Source organism: Puma concolor, chromosome A2 (assembly GCF_028749965.1).
Source record: "Puma concolor isolate L17-30 chromosome A2, mPumCon1.1.hap2, whole genome shotgun sequence".
Classification (NCBI taxonomy): domain Eukaryota; kingdom Metazoa; phylum Chordata; class Mammalia; order Carnivora; family Felidae; genus Puma; species Puma concolor.
In genome coordinates, this window is record NC_141668.1 from 74020778 (window position 1) to 74038757 (window position 17980).

The 17980-nt window shown below is 38.6% G+C and overlaps 1 protein-coding gene across 2 annotated transcripts in view; it reads left to right on the plus strand.

The window, feature by feature from the left end:
* Positions 1-17980, plus strand: part of CDK6 (cyclin dependent kinase 6) — a 261405-nt gene that overhangs the window by 61993 nt on the left and 181432 nt on the right. For both annotated transcript variants that reach the window (XM_086696222.1, XM_086696219.1), the window contains exon 3: positions 8655-8790. In XM_086696222.1, coding sequence (XP_086552348.1) covers positions 8655-8790 — 136 coding nt within the window. The remainder of the gene's footprint in view (positions 1-8654; positions 8791-17980) is intronic.

A 17980-nucleotide genomic window follows, 5' to 3' on the forward strand; every position in this document is an offset into this window, starting at 1 on the left:
AGAGATGAACTAGTCTGTTCTGGGGCTGCCCAGTGCAGCCCAGTGGACATGCTCATGGAGGGACCATTTAAGGTAAATTTTCTCCCAGCAAGTCAGGACTGGTGCAGTCACCTAGAGGAAACTACAATTGTTTATATGCTTGACCTTAATTCATTTTGTCCAATATATAAGACATATTTGAGGTCAGATGTTGATGTTTCAGAATCATTTAACCCTTCTAAGATACGTATAAATGTCTTAAGGCTGTTTTTGTTTTCTGTTGTTGTTTTTTTGTTTCTTTGTTTTTGCTAGTAATAAAAGCCCAACCCAATGTTACTAACATAACTAATAAATCCAAGGGTATATCAGGCATAGGTAGGGCCAGTACTTAACCAAAGTCTCTTGCCTGTCATTTCTCTGCTCTGGCTCTTTTCCCTGCTGGCTGCATCCTATGGTATGCTCACTAAAGTGGTGGCGGGGCGCCTGGGTGGCTCAGTCGGTTAAGCGTCCGACTTCAGCTCAGGTCACGATCTCGCGGTCCGTGAGTTCGAGCCCCGCATCGGGCTCTGGGCTGATGGCTCAGAGCCTGGAGCCTGCTTCCGATTCTGTGTCTCCCTCTCTCTCTGCCCCTCCCCCGTTCATGCTCTGTCTCTCTCTGTCTCAAAAATAAATAAACGTTAAAGTGGTGGCAATGACAGCCATTGGCAGCTGCGGGCTTATATGTTGCTGGTTTGGTAATCTCAGATAAAGAGAGTTCTACCCTCCCAGAAGTTACAGTTAAAGTCCTGGGACTGATTCACACGGTCCTGTCCATCCCTGAATCAATCATTATCACTCTCTTTGTCCAGGGTAGGTTTACATGCCATGCTGCACTCATCCCCCCAAAACCATATTGCCTGAGTAGGAGTGGTTCCTCAAAAAAATGAGGATATGGTTTATAGAAGAGATAATAGGTGTTGGAAAGGCAGACATCACAGATGTCTACTGTAATAGCACGTAGAAAGAATTTGCTTTGATGTGATATATAAAGTTTCATGTTATATTTATAGAATTTATTTGGAATTAATACACAGCCATACGTCATTACTTATGATTTTATATGTCAGTCTTCTCTCCCCTGGCTACATAGTAAGGCTCTTACAGACAGTACCTATCTTAGATGTTTTGTAGTCTCTAAAACTTAGTACCGCACCTGCACGTGGTAGGTACTCATAAATGTTTATGGATGCTGCTGAAATGGCAAGCTCCTTCTGGAAGCATGCTGATTATGACTGGTGGCAAATACCTCTGGAGTTACACCATTCAGTGTTGGTTTAGAACAAGTGCACACGCAGTCCATATTTAATGAGCAAAAGGAGAACACCCTGGCAAGGATCCAGTAGTGTAGGGCAAGTGGGATGCGTGAACATAAATTGGGTCCATGCAAGAAGCTATAGGCACAGAGTGTGCTTCATGGACAATAGAGAAAAGGAGATAAAAAAGAATACTTCTCAATTCCAAAGACTGGCTGTAGTATAAAAAAATTTTGTTTAGGGCCCTTAGGCAGCTGTGCCAGACATCTCTCAGCTCTTGAACTATTTGATGTCCAAACATTCAAGAGTATGAAAAAAAAAAAAAGTGACAGGAAAAAAAAATCCTCCTAGAACTTCCTGTGACAGGTCAAAGTTTAATCACAGCAAATAATGCAGATTTCCCTTTTATTATAACCACAACAGAAAGGCAGGGCTTGTGTTTACAAAGCATGTTGTTTGGGAGACCTTTGTAAATTGTAATCTTTGGAAATCCCAAACCTATTGGATGTAATCCCATCCATTAGATGAAGGCAACTTGCCTATGCAGTAGATCCAGAATAGCAAGTTAAATGGAAAACATGAACAGGAAGCAGTCATTAAGAATTACAATGGGTAGGATGCAGAGTTAATTCACGGAGATATTTTGTTATGAGATAATTACATCACTAGGACAGCTGGAAGGCTGAGAGCTGTGCTGGGACCGCAGTGCTTGCTCTCTGCCCTGCAGCTGAGGGGTCAGGACAATAGAGACTGGGAGAGAACTTGCTTTATGGGATAGTTAGGGGCTTTGGCTGGCTGAATTGTGAAATGGTAATGACCTATCTGCCTTTTTTGGATTGCCTTTTGCATAGCTAAACTGGATTCAAAAATTTAGTAAATGCCGAGAACCACTTTTCACTTCTACTTTTTGAATATTCGCTTGGATCACATTAAGCACAGCTCTAATGGATACATATTGAATGGTAGTTTTCATTTCCTCTAAAAGTCATCTGAGATATTTTGCTCATATTCAGCACAGTGTGAATATATTTCTCTTATGGAACTACAGCATGTAATAGTTGAAATGGTATTTTTGTCAGTTTACTGAATAGCAAAAAAAAAAAAGTTCTAGAAAGTCTTAAGATGTTGGTCAACACAAGAAATCATACAGTTGAAGTTATTTTCCAGTGTTTATGTTCAAATGTTCAGACCTGTCTGGCTCTTTTGTTTTGCAAGTGTAGGGGTTATAGGCAGCCCGGCCACATTCCTCATTGATTTATATAAATATATTACAGATTGTTAACCTCCTGCCAAATACCAGGGATTTCAGTTCTTGTTTAGCTCAGTTGCTTTATGTGAGACTTATTTGTTATATTAAAACATCTATGTTCTCTTTATTGCCCACCACAGTGACTATTATTTATTTGATTTGGGGTAATTCCAGAGGGAGTCATTGTAGACAAAAAAGCATCATAAATATTATGTTCTAAAATTCCTAAGATGAATACAGGCTTTTCCTGCTATTTGGAAGTAGACTGTTCCTATGAAACCTTCTGTAGGCTGAAGTGGTGTAAAGTGAAGAAGCAATTACCATTAATTTATATGGAAAATTTTTTGTGTTCCCAGACCCAAAAAATAACCTCTCCTTGGCTTTTCTGATACTATGGGACACATCTTGCTCATGGGTGCACAGAATAAATCGAGAAAAAGCACAGATGCTCTCAGAAACCATTCAAAGCTATGGTGGCTTGATGCCTAGAGGCTGAGTATAGTTGTGAGGACAGAGGTTGGGGGTGCCACCTCTCACTGTTTGGGGTGCATGCTGTCTCTGTAAAGGCTCACTACAAAACAAATATTGAATGCTATTTTCACTTTTCTCCTTTTTTCCTAAAAGTGAAAATCCTCGGGGCGCCTAGGTGGCTCAGTCGGTTAAGCATCCGACTTTGGCTCAGGTCATGATCTCACGGTTTGTGAGCTCAAGCCCCACTTCAGGTGAGCTGGAGCCCCAATCCAGGCTCTGCACTCTCTCTCTCTCTCTCTCTCTCTCTCTCTCTCTCTCTGCACCTGGTGGGACTCTTTCTCTCCCACTCTCTCTCTCTCTCTCTCTCTCTCTGCCCCTTGCTCACTCATGCTCTCTGTCTCTCTCATAAATACATACATACATACATACATACATACATACATACATACATAAAATACATTTTAAAAGTATTTTTCAAAAAGAAGAAATTGCTGAAAGCAGCAGGAGGATAAAAGAAAAGGGTAGCAGCACTGCCCAAACAGGAGGTTGTTCAAGAAGAGGAAGAGACAATACATGAAGACAGTGAGTGAGGTATTGAGTTGGTATCTGAGGTTTCAGAAGAGGAAATTCTTCAGGTCCAGTTCCTGACTTACCTGAAGGAATTACAGTGGCATATACAATTCCCGAAAAGTAAGGAGATTCTGTACCTGAGGTGACTGTGGGAGATTCTGGTGAAAGCTCGGAAGACCTCTTGGCCAAGATGAAGAATTTGTAGACAATGGACTGACCTGTGTTTTTCCTGAGTTTAAGCCTATGCAACATTAATACATACTCTTTACAAAATTGTTATACTTTTTGAAGATACTATGTTACTTGTTGCTTTCTCCTTTCAACTAAATCAGTAACTTTTGTCACTTTCTCCCTTCGACTAAATTAGTTACTCTCCTAAAACCCATGTTTCATTCTAGTTAAGAAAAACGTGAAAACTTAGCCACTGAAATGTTTTGGCCTCTTGGGAGGGGTGGGAAGTAAGGACCAATTTGATGCTATATTTCTTTTCTTTCCAATAATTCTGCGTGGTCTGTTTCCTGAGGCCATGGACAGTAAGTAGTATGTGGTTCTCAAATATAGGGGAAAAGGACAGGAGGTACAACCTGTTGATTAGAGCTAGCAGGCATCTACTCATTGTATTTAGAATCATGCTCTATAAGAAAACTATCCACTACCATTGACTTGGCCAACAGTGAAAATTTATAGTACTAACCTGCAAAATAAAAATATCCTCTCAAATGTTACCTGATGAAATATAAGCTGAAATGTAGCCATTAGAAAATTTTGTAGGGGCGCCTGGGTGGCGCAGTCGGTTAAGCGTCCGACTTCAGCCAGGTCACGATCTCACGGTCCGTGAGTTCGAGCCCCGCGTCGGGCTCTGGGCTGATGGCTCGGAGCCTGGAGCCTGTTTCCGATGCTGTGTCTCCCTCTCTCTCTGCCCCTCCCCCGTTCATGCTCTGTCTCTCTCTGTCCCAAAAATAAATAAAACGTTGAAAAAAAAAAAAATTTTTAAAAAAAAAGAAAATTTTGTAAACCGTGAATTATATATTCAAAACAAGACAAAGGCAAATAAAAGGAAGCTTTCTTCATGGGTAAACAGATAAAGGTACTTTCCGAAGTACAAATTATTCTATTTCTGCACTGACCAAGGAAAAGAAATAATTGCATCTGTGGAAAAATGTATCTGGAGTCACTGTACTTTATTGAAGCACAAAGAATAAATTTAGGCTAAGATCATCTAGATTATACCCATTATATGGGCTACCTTCTGAATACTGCATTTTAATTTGATTCTCTAGATAATTAGATAGTTGTATTTGGGGCATAAAAGAGACCTAAATTTCCCCAGCAATGACTGGCATATATTTATTCACTGGAAGGGTATCATTTACCCTGATCATGACCATTACATTATAAACTGATAAACTGGTTGTCTCTGAAGTTGCATACAAATAATAAAAGCTTGGAGGGCCTTGGTTACATAAATTCCCCGTGGTTTGGAAACCAATAAAAAATATGCATATGTAACCGTTATCAGTAGGATGTTAACGTGCTATGCTAATCTTGTATTTTGATGATTTTTTGCTTTGAAGATACAAATGTCTGAATTGTATCTCTAGAGAAGGGGTGCCTAGGTGGCTCAGTTGGTTGAATGCTTCTGACTCTTTTCTTTTTTTATTTTAAATGTATTTATTTTGAGAGAGAGGTGCAGAGAAAGGAGAGAGAAAATCCCAAGCAGGTTCCACACTATAAGCACAGAGCCTGATCCTGTGCTCAAACTCAAACCGTAAGGTCATGACCTGAGCCGAAGTCAAGAGTGGGATACAACAGACTGAGCCACCCGGGCACCCCTGAGTGTTCTGCTCAGGTCACGATCCCAGGGTTGTGGCATCAAGCTCCACATTGGGCTCTGTGCTGATCATGGAGCCTACTTGGAATTCTCTCTCTCCCTCTGCCCCTCTACCCTGCCCTCTAAAGAAAGAAAGAGAGAGAGGGAGAGAGAGAGAGAAAAAGAAAGAAAAGAAGGAAGGAAAGAAGGAAGGAAGGAAGGAAGGAAGGAAGGAAGGAAGGAAGGAAGAAAGAAAGAAAGAAAGAAAGAAAGAAAGAAAGAAAGAAAGAAAGAAAGAAAGAAAGAAAAAGAAAGAGAAAGAAAGAAACTCTAGGGAAGAAATGTTAGTACAAAATGAAAAATGCGATCTCCACTTATAAAATAAGGTTCTAAAAGTTGATTTCAGAAAGTGCCCCCACCCAAAAAATAATAGCACCTTAAGAAAAATGCGATCTCCACTTATAAAATAAGGTTCTAAAAGTTGATTTCAGAAAGTGCCCCCACCCAAAAAATAATAGCACCTTAAGAAATAAAAAGAATTATCTCCTTGAACCAGCATGAGCCTTCTTACCTAACACCATTCTTTACCTAGTCGAGAATACATTAAGAAGATACATTAAAATTTATACAAGAATGGTAAACACTATGCAGTGTCACATGTGTCTCTTTAACATTCCACATTTTAGCAATTGCCAATTAAAATTAGTGCCTTTTCTCCATGGCTTATGATTTACAGCAGTTGGCAGTGGCTTCCATGATTTCACCTTAGCCTAGCTCTCACATGTGGAGTCCCAATCACTGCAGGTGCCATCAGTGAGTCTTTGTATCTTGAAGAGAGTGATACAACATTGAGGAAAATAAGTTGGGTGGGTTAGATGTTATTCTTGAATTGTGTCATACGAAGAGTGTTTGAAAACATGGTTTCAGTAAAATGAAGCAACATAACATACTGCCGCGGCTGTTAGGTAACTAACAACGGTTTGGAAGCGGGTGATCTTTGGTTCAGCAGTGTTTTATGATCGTTTTATTCTCCAGTTATGTCCCTGTCAATTACAGATTATAAGCACAGTAAGAACTGGACTTACTAAGATCAGTGTTGACCTGAGGCAGTGATAAGCAATGTATTTTTTTTTTCCATGAAGGAAATGTATTCATTATAGTGGAAAGCATTTTTAAAGTGATGTTTAAGGAGCACAGCTATAGTGGTGCAGTTCCCATGTTTGTGTTTGAATTTAGTACATCATTGTGGTTTTATTGTATTACAAAAATAGAAGCAGGGGTGCCTGGGTGGCTCAGTCAGTTGAGCGTCCGACTCTTGATCTTAGCTCAAGTCATGATCTACAGTTCATGAGATTGAGCCCCAAATTGGGCTCTGCACTGACAGGGCTGAGCCTGCTTGGGACTCTCTTTGCGCCACCCCCTCCTCCCCCTCTCCCCCCCCCCCCCCCCCCCCGGTCAGGAGCTCGTTCTCTCTCTCTCTCTCTCAAAATAAATAAGTAAGCATTTTTTTAAAAAGAAAAAATAGAAAACATATAGAAAGAAGCTTCTTTTTCTTCTTCAAAAGGAAGGAAAAAGTAAAGCTGGAAAAGTATGTGGGATTAATGGAGAGAAGATGGTTCAAAGGAACCTATGAATAAATGGTAGTTGCCTCACATTACCAAATGGAAAGGGTTGTTTTGATAAACTTCCCAGGTGTCGGATTCATGCATGATAGCAAGTATATTGGTCATAGTATGACACTCATATGATTAATGGCCTTATCTTTAATAAATTTATTAGGAGTTTTTACTTTATCAGAATAATTTTTTAGAATAAGTCACATCAGTGACTTTAAGAAGACTTTAGAATTTCAAGAAAACAAAAAAATCACGTGTAGAAGTAGGTGACTAAAACTTAGAAATCAGAATACTTAAAAGTAGATAAATGTGAGAAGAAATTCAGTTGATCTTAACTGATTTTAGTGGAGTTGTAGAACTCATCCCAAATTGTGTATAATTAAAAAGTAGTGCAGATCTGGCTGTGAAATAAGTGTGGTTGGTGATGGTTGTGTTCATCCCACCAGATTTAACTTCATTATAGTGTTCTTTAGTTTATTTTAAAGTTTAGTTTAGATTCACAGAGAAGTACCAAATATTGTGAAGGACCTGTTCAGCCCAGAAATGCAGTAGGGTGGCATGCATTAAAAATTCAAGAGGTAGGATGCAAAGTAGATAATTGAGAGTCAACCCGGCATTTTAGTAATGGGTTATATGCACATTTATAGTTAGTTTCTTTGAAGGGCGTGTTTATTCCGTCTTTAAAAGTGAGAAGACTATGTATAGCATTTTGTTAGCCTTTTCTTAGTATTTATATTACATTCTTGTCAAATTTACAGCTTGTTTACAGGTGGTTTGTTTAATTATTCAAGCATGTGGTGAGCATCTCATCTGTCGGATAGTGTGTTATGTGTGGTTGAAAGTAAAGAAAAATTTGTCCCTGAGCTTAAAAATGCTTTTGACTACCAAAGGCTTTGCTTTTAAAACTTAAATTTTAAATTAGTTGTAGAATTTTATGGAAGATAGCGGATTTGCCCATCCAGACTTAATTATAATGTTTGTTCAGCTGTATCATTTAATGATGATGTAGTTTACTAATGCTGTTTAAAATACCTCCTCTCTCCAAAAAAAAGAAAAAGTTAAAATTTCAGTTTTGATTAGTGTGATATTTGAAATTTTTAAACCAAGGATTTATGCCCTTTCCAGGGAAATGATTTGATTCCCCAGGATGAGAAGGCTCTCTTAGAAATAAACCATATTTCATCATCCTTATTTTCACAGGCATGATTGTAACACCTTAAATTCCAGGAAAATCTTCATCGCAGAGTGCAACATCTCCAAAGAATACTTAATCTGTCTCTTTAATAATTCTTGAACTGTGAGCTAAGAAGAACCATATTTTTCCTAGGCTGCAGTTTTTTAAACTATCTCTGTTGGCAAGTACTACGTAAGGTCTTAACTAAGGAAACTCTCCAGGCAGACATTCCTATGCTCTAGTCATGTTGTTTTCTCTTTGCCGCTGTGGATTTTGTCATCACTTAATGAAGTGTTTCTCTCCTAAATTTCATATTGCTATTAAAGTATCAGATCCCATTAGGCATCCTTACATATTATTTGAAGGAATGATAAACGCTGCCCCCCGCCCCCCCCCCCCGCCTTTTTTTTAAACCTGTTGTGCGATTGAGTTGCAGAATATGTTACTTCTTTGCTTATTGCTACCTACTTAATATCTTTCTTTTTTCTTTTAGGTTGTTTGATGTATGCACAGTGTCACGAACAGACAGAGAAACCAAACTAACATTAGTGTTTGAACATGTTGATCAAGACCTGACCACTTATTTGGATAAAGTCCCGGAGCCTGGAGTGCCCACTGAAACCATAAAGGTACCAAGAATCATCTGTCTGTTTGATTAAATAGTCACACTATTATAGCCTATTAAGCAGTCATATTCCTTCCATATGAAAATTGCCAGAGGGCACCCAACTGGCTCAGTCAGTAGAGAATATGACTCTTGATCTTGGAGTAGTGAGTTCAAAGCCCACATTGAGCGTTAAGCTTACTTTAAAAAAATGCCAGGGGCGCCTGGGTGGCTTGGTCGGTTAAGCGTCCGACTTCGGCTCAGGTCATGATCTCACGGTCTGTGAGTTCGAGCCCCACGTCGGGGCTCTGTGCTGACAGCTCAGAGCCTGGAGCCTGTTTCAGATTCTATGTCTCCCTCTCTCTCTGCCCCTCCCCTGTTCATGCTCTGTCTCTCTCTGTCTCAAAAATAAATAAATGTTAAAAAAAAAATTGCCAGAATTAGAGCTTTTGGAACTCAATATATAGTTAAATATATCAACCAAGATGTTCATATAATGAGATATATTCTAATTCATTATTTTTAGGGTTCCGTGAAAAAACTGTTTTAGTTTTCATACATATTAAAATTATTGAAAAATATTTAAATATACATTATCTGGCCATAACCTTAGAAGGTATAGTGTTGTAAATGTAGCTCAGTCTTTTTCTGATGATTCACAGACTCTGAGGAATGTAATTTGAAACTTCACACATGAGCACATTGCATATTATAATTGTATACTGACTCCAGGATGTAACTTATACTATGTAAATCTGAAATACTGGCTTTTAGGCCCTCCTTTCTCCATTTTTCTTTCTCATTTACAAAACGTTTATAGGAAGCCTAAGTGCCAAGTACTGTCCTAAACCCTTGGGATTTAGGAATGATTTAAGACTCCTTACAGGTCAGCAGGCTACATGTGCTGTATTGACCAGACGTTCTTTCTTCCTTTAAGTCTAATGGAAAAACCTACTTAGAAAGTTTTGTTGGTCATACTTCTGTTCTGCCTAATGGAACTTTCCAGTAGATCTTTTAGATCTATGCACATCGTGTGCAGGTCTTCATGAAAGACCCTTCTGTTTATGTGAGTTAGGTGACTTCACTAAACAGACTCTTTACCTAATCATTCATTGTTGAGAAATGAATTCTGGAATTCAGCATTGTTTTAGATAGCAGGGAATAGCTGGAAATAGTTTCTCTTGTGTTTCAGTAATAGCCAGTTGGTATTGTCAGATACTGACACATTTAGAACTTTGACATATTGAATGATTTATTTCTTTGGTTTTAGATTGATAAAGAGTTTATGTTCCCATCTGCCTTTCATAAAAGAATATAATGCTCAGTAGTGCCCTCATTTCTTCCTGAGCAGTTTCAAGAACTTAAAGGCCCTTTAAATGCAGGTGTCCCTACTTATCTGTTCTTGGTCCTCTTCTCCTCCATACATGCACCCCTCTTTCCTCTGGACTTCTATTCCAGTTTTGTGGCTTCAGTTCTCTCCTTTGAAAGTTTGTCTAAAACCCCATGTTTAGCATGCAGGGCGTAGCCCCTTTTCATGGACGATATGTTCTGCCAAAATAGACTCTTAGTGTGGTTCATCATTTCCTACCTGTGTGGTCCTCCTGCTCAGTGCCATTTCTTTACTCCCCATCAATAACCATCTGCTTAAGTATCTGGCTCACCCCAGATAGTGTTTGACCAACTTTCACAGGTGGATATAACCTTATTTGTCAAACAGCACTAGTTCTACACATCTCCTCTTCTTTGTTATATTTTCTACCTTTAATTGTATTTGTATCCATATTTTAACTATTCATTCATCTTTGTATCCTGACAGTCCCTACACAATGATTTATACACATAAGTACTCAATAAATAAGACACATTGACAACCTTTCTTTAGATGTGATTATTTCAAAATTATTTTTAAGTGACTTCCAACAGCTTAAACTTATACTGTCAAAATAACCATCAGCTTCTTCTGATGCAGTTAGTTCTAAGTTCAAAATTAGTTTGAAGGGGGAGTCAATTTTTTTAAGCAGCAAAACAAGATAACCATATATGTATATATTATATCATACATTACCACCTGCATAGGTAATTTGAGTTTCACATTAAATCCTCCTGGCATTAGAGGGTACCAAGTGGAATTGTTTGCTAAAGTATCATGTAGTTAAAGTGGTTGATAAACCAGACTGATGCGCTAAACTATGGTTTGATCAGGTAGGAGTAGCAACAAAGTGGGTTAGGGGGAATTATTATTATTTTTTTAATGTTTATTTATTTTTGAGAGAGAGCAGGTGGGGGAGGGGCAGAGAGAGAGGAGGACAGAGAATCTGAAGTGGGCTCTGTGCTGACAGCAGTGCTGGGGCTCGAACTCATCAACTGTGAGATCATGACCTGAGCTGCAGTCATATGCTTAACCCACTGACCTGGAGGGCACCCCTGAGGGAATTCTTAAGGGTGGGGTGCAGGGGCAGGTAGGGTAAGATGAGGAACAGGCAGAAAGGTGGCCACCAAAGTGAGGAGAGGAGAGGAAAGGAGTTTGGGGAGTATTTGAGCCAAGGTTGATGGGGGAAGATGGGAGGCAGGAAGGGGAGAGGGAAATAATGCTTGTTACCAGAAGGTTTTGACAAATTGAACTGTTTTGTGGTTAATGATCTATCCATGCTTTCATAGTAAATTATGAAATATTGCAGTCAGTTATTGTGTATGTCAGTGGTTAATTAAACATTTTTGCTAACTTAAAGGCTAGTCAAAAGACTTTTTGTCTTCATCTTTAGCTTTTGAAAATTTTCTGAACTATGCTATGCTAATCTGCTTTTCTTCCTTATCAATTATTAGAATGTTTTTTTTTTAATAATTTGAGTGTGAGTGATCTTTTAAGGCCATTATTTAAAACACAAGTAATCACTTAGAAGCGTTACAAAACTATCAATTGTATAATTTTAGGCCAAATATACAAATGATATAAAATTATTTTTAGTAAAGATGTGTACTTTTCTTTTTGTGATTGACTTCTTTTTAAGAGTTGGTGTGCAGGGTAAACATCTGCTGAGTAAGAGGTTCTGAGTTGGGGTTCTGGTTAAATGAATTTTGGAAGGGCACAGCCAGAGAATAGAAATATTTCATTACTGTCTAGGCTTATTTATAGGAAGTCTCAATAACTAGATAACTAGATCAAGAGAATATTATTGTTCTGAAAAATCTATTGGGAACACAGTTGGATTCTTATGTGGAATGTTTGTTGTAATAAGAGTTTTTCTGAATATGCTGCTACAAATATTTATTGAATATTTATGGACAGTTTTGTGCTAGCATTTGGGGAACACAAAAGTGAATTAGGCATGAAGCTACTCTCAAGGACCTTATACTATAAAAGAAGAGATAAAGTGCACCCAGAAGCATGTGATACCCATTTTCTGTGGTTATTTCAATAGTTTAGGGAATGTTTTCAAGTAAACACACACACACACACACACACACACACACACACACACACACACGTGAATGAACACAGTATATAGCTGATTCTGTGTATTACGAAACCAAAATATTTTCTAGAATCTTCTTCAAAATCATAGATACCAGTATTGACATTGGCTTGCAAGTGTCAGAACATGCCAGATTGTAAACTATAAATATGCATAAAATCTTAACATGAAATAGATATAAAACAGAAAATCAAGAAAAGACCTCACATAAGATCATTTAGGCTAAGGGAACTTTCCTCAACTACCCCACTGTGTTTTCTGTGGCACTGTTTACCTGTTATTCACAAGTTCAGGATATTCTAGTGCCTGCTAAGGACATAAATTGCAGGAGGTAAACAGTACTTGGTTAAAACTGGAATGCTCCATGGTCTTTGACTAGATATTGTAGAGGTAAAATCTTTTTGTTCAGTACTATTTTTATCAACATGTTTGTTAGAAAAGAACCCATGATGGGCTTGTTTGACCTGCTTTAATTAGATCACCTAATTTTTCTTTTTTATGTTTTATTATTTATTTCAAGAGAGAGAGAGCCCACAAGGTGGGGGAGGAGCAGAGAAGAGAGAAGGAGACAGAATCCCAAGCAGGCTCTGTGTGCTGTCAGCACAGAGCCCAACATGGGGTTCAAACTCACAAACTGTGAGGTCATGACCTGAGCCGAAATCAGGAGTCAGATGCTTAACCAATGGAGCCACCCAGGCATCCCGATAATTTTTCAAATGCATTTAAATACCATTTGTTATTAAAAAATATAAAAGCCAGAAAAGCATCCCTGAAGTCCTAAGTATTTGTGAAGGTTGGTGGTTGGGTGAACTCACTGGGATAAGCCTGCAATTATTGTGTGGTGGTCATGTGAGACTTTGGCAAAGTAGGTGAAGGGTACAGGCCTGAACTGAAAATTGCCATTGAGAGGCTCATGAGAATAAAATAAAATCATTAGTGGTTCTTTCCAACATTTTAAAGTGTATCTTATTCTAAAAAAAATAAATAAATGCATACATACATCCTATGCATATTTCATCTTGACGTCTTTATCATCTCTTCTTGATTTTCTAAGGTACATCCATTCATGTTGATAATGACATTTGTATAGAGGAGCCTGCTGACTGCTGCGCCCAGAAATCAACAAATAATGACATTTTGCTTCATAGACTTAACCATTGCCTTATTTTGTTTTCCTATTTCTACTTGAGAGTGTTACCTTTTGATTTACTTTATTATGGAGGAATTTAGTGCCATCGTTATTTTTATATGAGATTTGGTATTGTCTTCTTGGGTTTGCTACTTAAATTTACCAGTCAATAATTGATACCTTACTGATTGTCCTTTTTTTTTTTTTTTAGGGTTCATGATACATTTAGAGTTTCTGTGCTTATATAGCACTTTTCATTTGTGAGGGCTTTATGAGAAAAAAGGGCTTCCAGATTTTTTTCCCCCTCTTTTCATGCCTTTATCTGCCACTCTGAGAGGGGATCAGAAAGAAGCTGTAAATAAAATCCCTCTCTTGTTCCAGGTAAAATCTGCTTTATGAAGCCTTTAAAATGGAATGCCCTTAGGGCGCCTGGGTGGCTCAGTAAGTTGAGTACCCAACTCTTGGTTTCAGCTCAGGTCATGATCCTAGGGTCTTGGGACTGAGCTCCACATTGGGCTCTGTGCTGAGCATGGAGCCTCCTTAAGATTCTCTTTCTCTTTCCCTTTGTCTCTCTCCCCAGCTCATGAGCACTCTCTCTCTCTCTCAAAAAACAAAACAAAAACCATACACACACACACACACACACACATAAAATGGAATGCCCTCTTTTACTGAACTTGGTACATAGGCTTAACTATAATAGTACAATATATTTCCTCGTGTATGACCTGGCTTCTCAACATCTTATAAACTCTTTAAGAACTTAGTATCATTGTTTGGACATTCTGTGCATGTAACATATCTGATGAAATTGGCAATATAATTTCACAAGTATAAATTCGAGGCACTGAAAGATTAGTCAGAAAAGATCAGTTGCCTCTCCAAAATAAAATGGGGTTCTTTTAGTTGAAGACCATATGGCCCCTTTGTATGACTCAATCTTGGAGCAAAAAATTATATTTTATTTATGTATTTCTATGATAAATGAATTCTATAGGGCTTGAGAAGGCCAAAAAGCTCAAGGTTTATGTGTCTGTGTGGGTCATTTTCTCTTTGAATTAGATTTCATTTTATCTTCAATTGAATGTTTCTTACAGATTTCTGTTGGTTGTAATCTTTTCACTAGGAGATAAAATATACTATTAGGTTTATTTTACAAAACCCAGACTTCAGAGACTGACACGCACTCTTAATAGCACCTGTTTTGTGCCTCTGGGAAATCTCTGTTTTCATGAATAATATCTGCTTGCAGTAAACAGTGGCTCTGGTGTCAGTACGGGATGCCCAGGGCCAATTCATCTTTCTCCATCTGACATAATGCAAAGTGACTGATGGGTCCCCCTCCAACTGCAGATGAGGAAAGTCTCCCAGACCCTTCTCTCCTCTCACCCCTAAAGGAATCAAGCCATCACCCCTCTCAGCTCCTGGTGGTCTCCACTTTGCCTGAATTATGAGCAGGTGATTTGTCTCATCTTTGCAGGACACAGAGCAAATTAACATGAAAATATCGCTTCTCAGAAAACAAGGCAGGCTTGAATGCCCTGTCGCTGCTGGTCATTAGCCATCTGCCACCGACACTCATACTCTGTTTATCACATTTGAAATTCAGAGCAGATGTTGCATAATAAGGTGATCCCAAAAACAAGGCAAGAAATTCAAAGAACACATACTCCACAATAACGATAAGGATCCTGGAAGGACATTTTTTTTTCCATCTAATATCATGGCTGGACTAATTGAATAGACCATGTTTTTTAAAACACACATGCACACACACACATCTGTCCTAGTGTTTAATGCTGCTTTTTGTACTAACATGAAATAATTTTAAAAGAAAATGCATATGTGAAAGATGCCTGAGAGGACTGTTTAATAAAATTAATTTTAATAAGCAAAACAGAATGTCATCGTAAGACTAGTTCTTCTGCAAAGGACCTCAAAGGCCGGTCATGCTGGTGTTGATTTTTACTCTAGGATGGGCCTCAACTTACAGCAATTTAAGTTTAAATAGTTCATTCCTGTAGTACAGTTGGATTGCTCAGGGCTCATGGCTCTCCAGTGCTGTTTCCCAGACAGTTAATTTTCTTCTTAGTACTCAATATCTTATGTTCCCTGTACTCTTTCCCTCTGCCCCTATCCCCCCACCACCCACTGTCCCCACCACTCCCACTGTCACCCACACCCTGACTCCCCACACACTTAGCTTTCCTGGGTTCTGCATAGCTCTGCCCCCACCCCCTCTTCTGTCCCTGGCTTTGGGCTCTTTCCAGTCTGAGCCCTAGGAGTCTTTCATTTTAGTTCCACTATCCTTCCACACTGGTGTAGTATTTTACAGGACTGGCTATTACCATGTTTCATCTAATCAATGTAAGCACATTCTAGACCCTTATGCCTTATAAAAAGTACATCATTCATAATATATTAACCATGGTACGTGGAGGCATTCTTTTCTTTTTCTTTTTTTTTTTTAAACAACAGGCATCTGGACTTTCATCAGAAATATAACCTAGATTATAGTTTTTGGGGTTTTTTCCTGTAGAAAGTCAGCTTTGAATATAGTCTTTTGACTCAAAAGAAATGTTTTCTCCACACAAACCACACCCTTACATATGTATGTGCTGCCCCTACACACACACACACACACACACAACACACACACACACACACACAGAATTTGGGATATTCTTAAGAGGAACAGCAGCACTATTGCTCTCAGAAAGAGTTAAGCAGCCAGTCCAAGTGGAGTAGCAGAGTGGCACCACAGTCGGCCATTGACTCCAGTATGAGAGATCATCAGAAGGAAGTGAGTCAACACTGAGTTTTGCCCAAATTTAGGGGGAAATGTGGAGTGTAAGAGCTGTAAGTGTGTGGTAACTTTCAATACTTCTTCAGAGAGAACATACTTAGATAATCTAGATTTTGAGGACTCTCCCAGGACCAAATGCTTAGGCAATTTCCCAAGCCCTGTAGTAGCTGAAAATATCAGAAGAAAAAGGACAGAATTATGCAAATACATGATTATCTAAAACTATGTAATAACAGACTATAACAGAATTATTTAGTGGTTTGGATTTTTTTTTTTTTTTTTTTTGCCTAACAGGAAATAGGGGTTAAAAAAAAAAAGCTAGTGTCTTTATAAAGGTACTGTAAGACTGACTCAGTAAAATAAATAATACTGACTCACTAAAGTAAGCATGTGACACTTTGATCAAACTAATAACAGGTAAGTTGGAATGTCTTTAGAAAATGCTTCTTCACCTTAGGCATTGAATCTGTTTATAGAGCCCATCAAAAAGTTGCAGGCAGTGTATACCCAGTCTGTATCACCATGGTGACACATAGCAAAGTGATGCTGTGCATAGAAGAGGGATATTCCTCATCTAAATTTAGTATGTGCGTAAGCTCCCTGGTTATAGTCTTTTTTCTGGCTCTCTTCCTCTAAATGTTGGAACATTCAAGGCTTCTCCCTCAGCCCTCTTTTCTTCACTGTCTATACTTTCTGGTTAGGTGATGTCACTCAGCCCAGACTTCAGATATCATATACCCTGTAGCCTGACCTCTCCCTCGAGCCCTAAATACATTATAGTCAGTCAGCCATTTGATATCTCATCACCAAAAGGTTGCCCAAGAATTCTCTTCCCAATTGAAGCCTTCCCCATCTGCTTCATTATTTGAACCCCAAACCTAGGCATTATTCTTAACTTCTTGCTTTCCTTCACAATCTTCATTTAATCCAATCTAATCTTCATCCACGTACTTTTGGCTTTATCCCCAAAAGATATCCCTGGTCCAACTAGTTTTCAGTATCTTTATTGCTAAAGCTCTAGTCAAACCCATCAAACCAGCTTCCTAACTCAACACGTTGTCTTCTAATCCTGCCTACTATATAGACCATCTTCTGTATAAGACCCAGAGGGACTTTACTAGAACATGAATCAAAGTGTTACTCCCCTACTGAAAACTTTTGTCCAGTGGTTTCCTATGACCTGTAGAATAAAAGTCCTACATAATCTAGGGCTCTTTCTTCCTACACCTGCCAAATTCCAATCTGCCTCCACCCTACTCCTGGTTCACTGTTCTTTAGCCACACCTGCTTTCTTTCTGTTCTTCCCCCATCCTTCCAGCTCAGTGTATGTACTGACTGCTCATGCTGTTTGGAATGTTCCACGCCTCTCCCTCCCACATTGTCCTATTTTATCTTCTTCATAACACTTAACTGAAATTATGTCATTCATTTTTTTATGGGTGTTTATCTTTCTCAACTAGAAGGTAAAAGCTTTGAAGTCAGGATTCTGGTTTATTGTACTTATCCCCAGTACCAGCCAGTACTAGTACAGTATTCTACTGTCTAGAATATAAGGGATACCCAGTAAACACAAGTTGGTAACTATACTCCGGTGTTTACCTTATCAACCCTCTAATTCTGAAATGTAGGAATCAGTATTCCTGCTGTATAAGTGCGTAAATTGTACTTCCTCAGGGATAGATTTTATAAGTAAATGTGCATACACACATGTATAGAAAAATAAGCTGATGTGATATGTCCTATCTCCACACATCCACTTTTGCTTTCACATTCAGCTATTTATGGTGGGGAGCAACATTGGGATTAT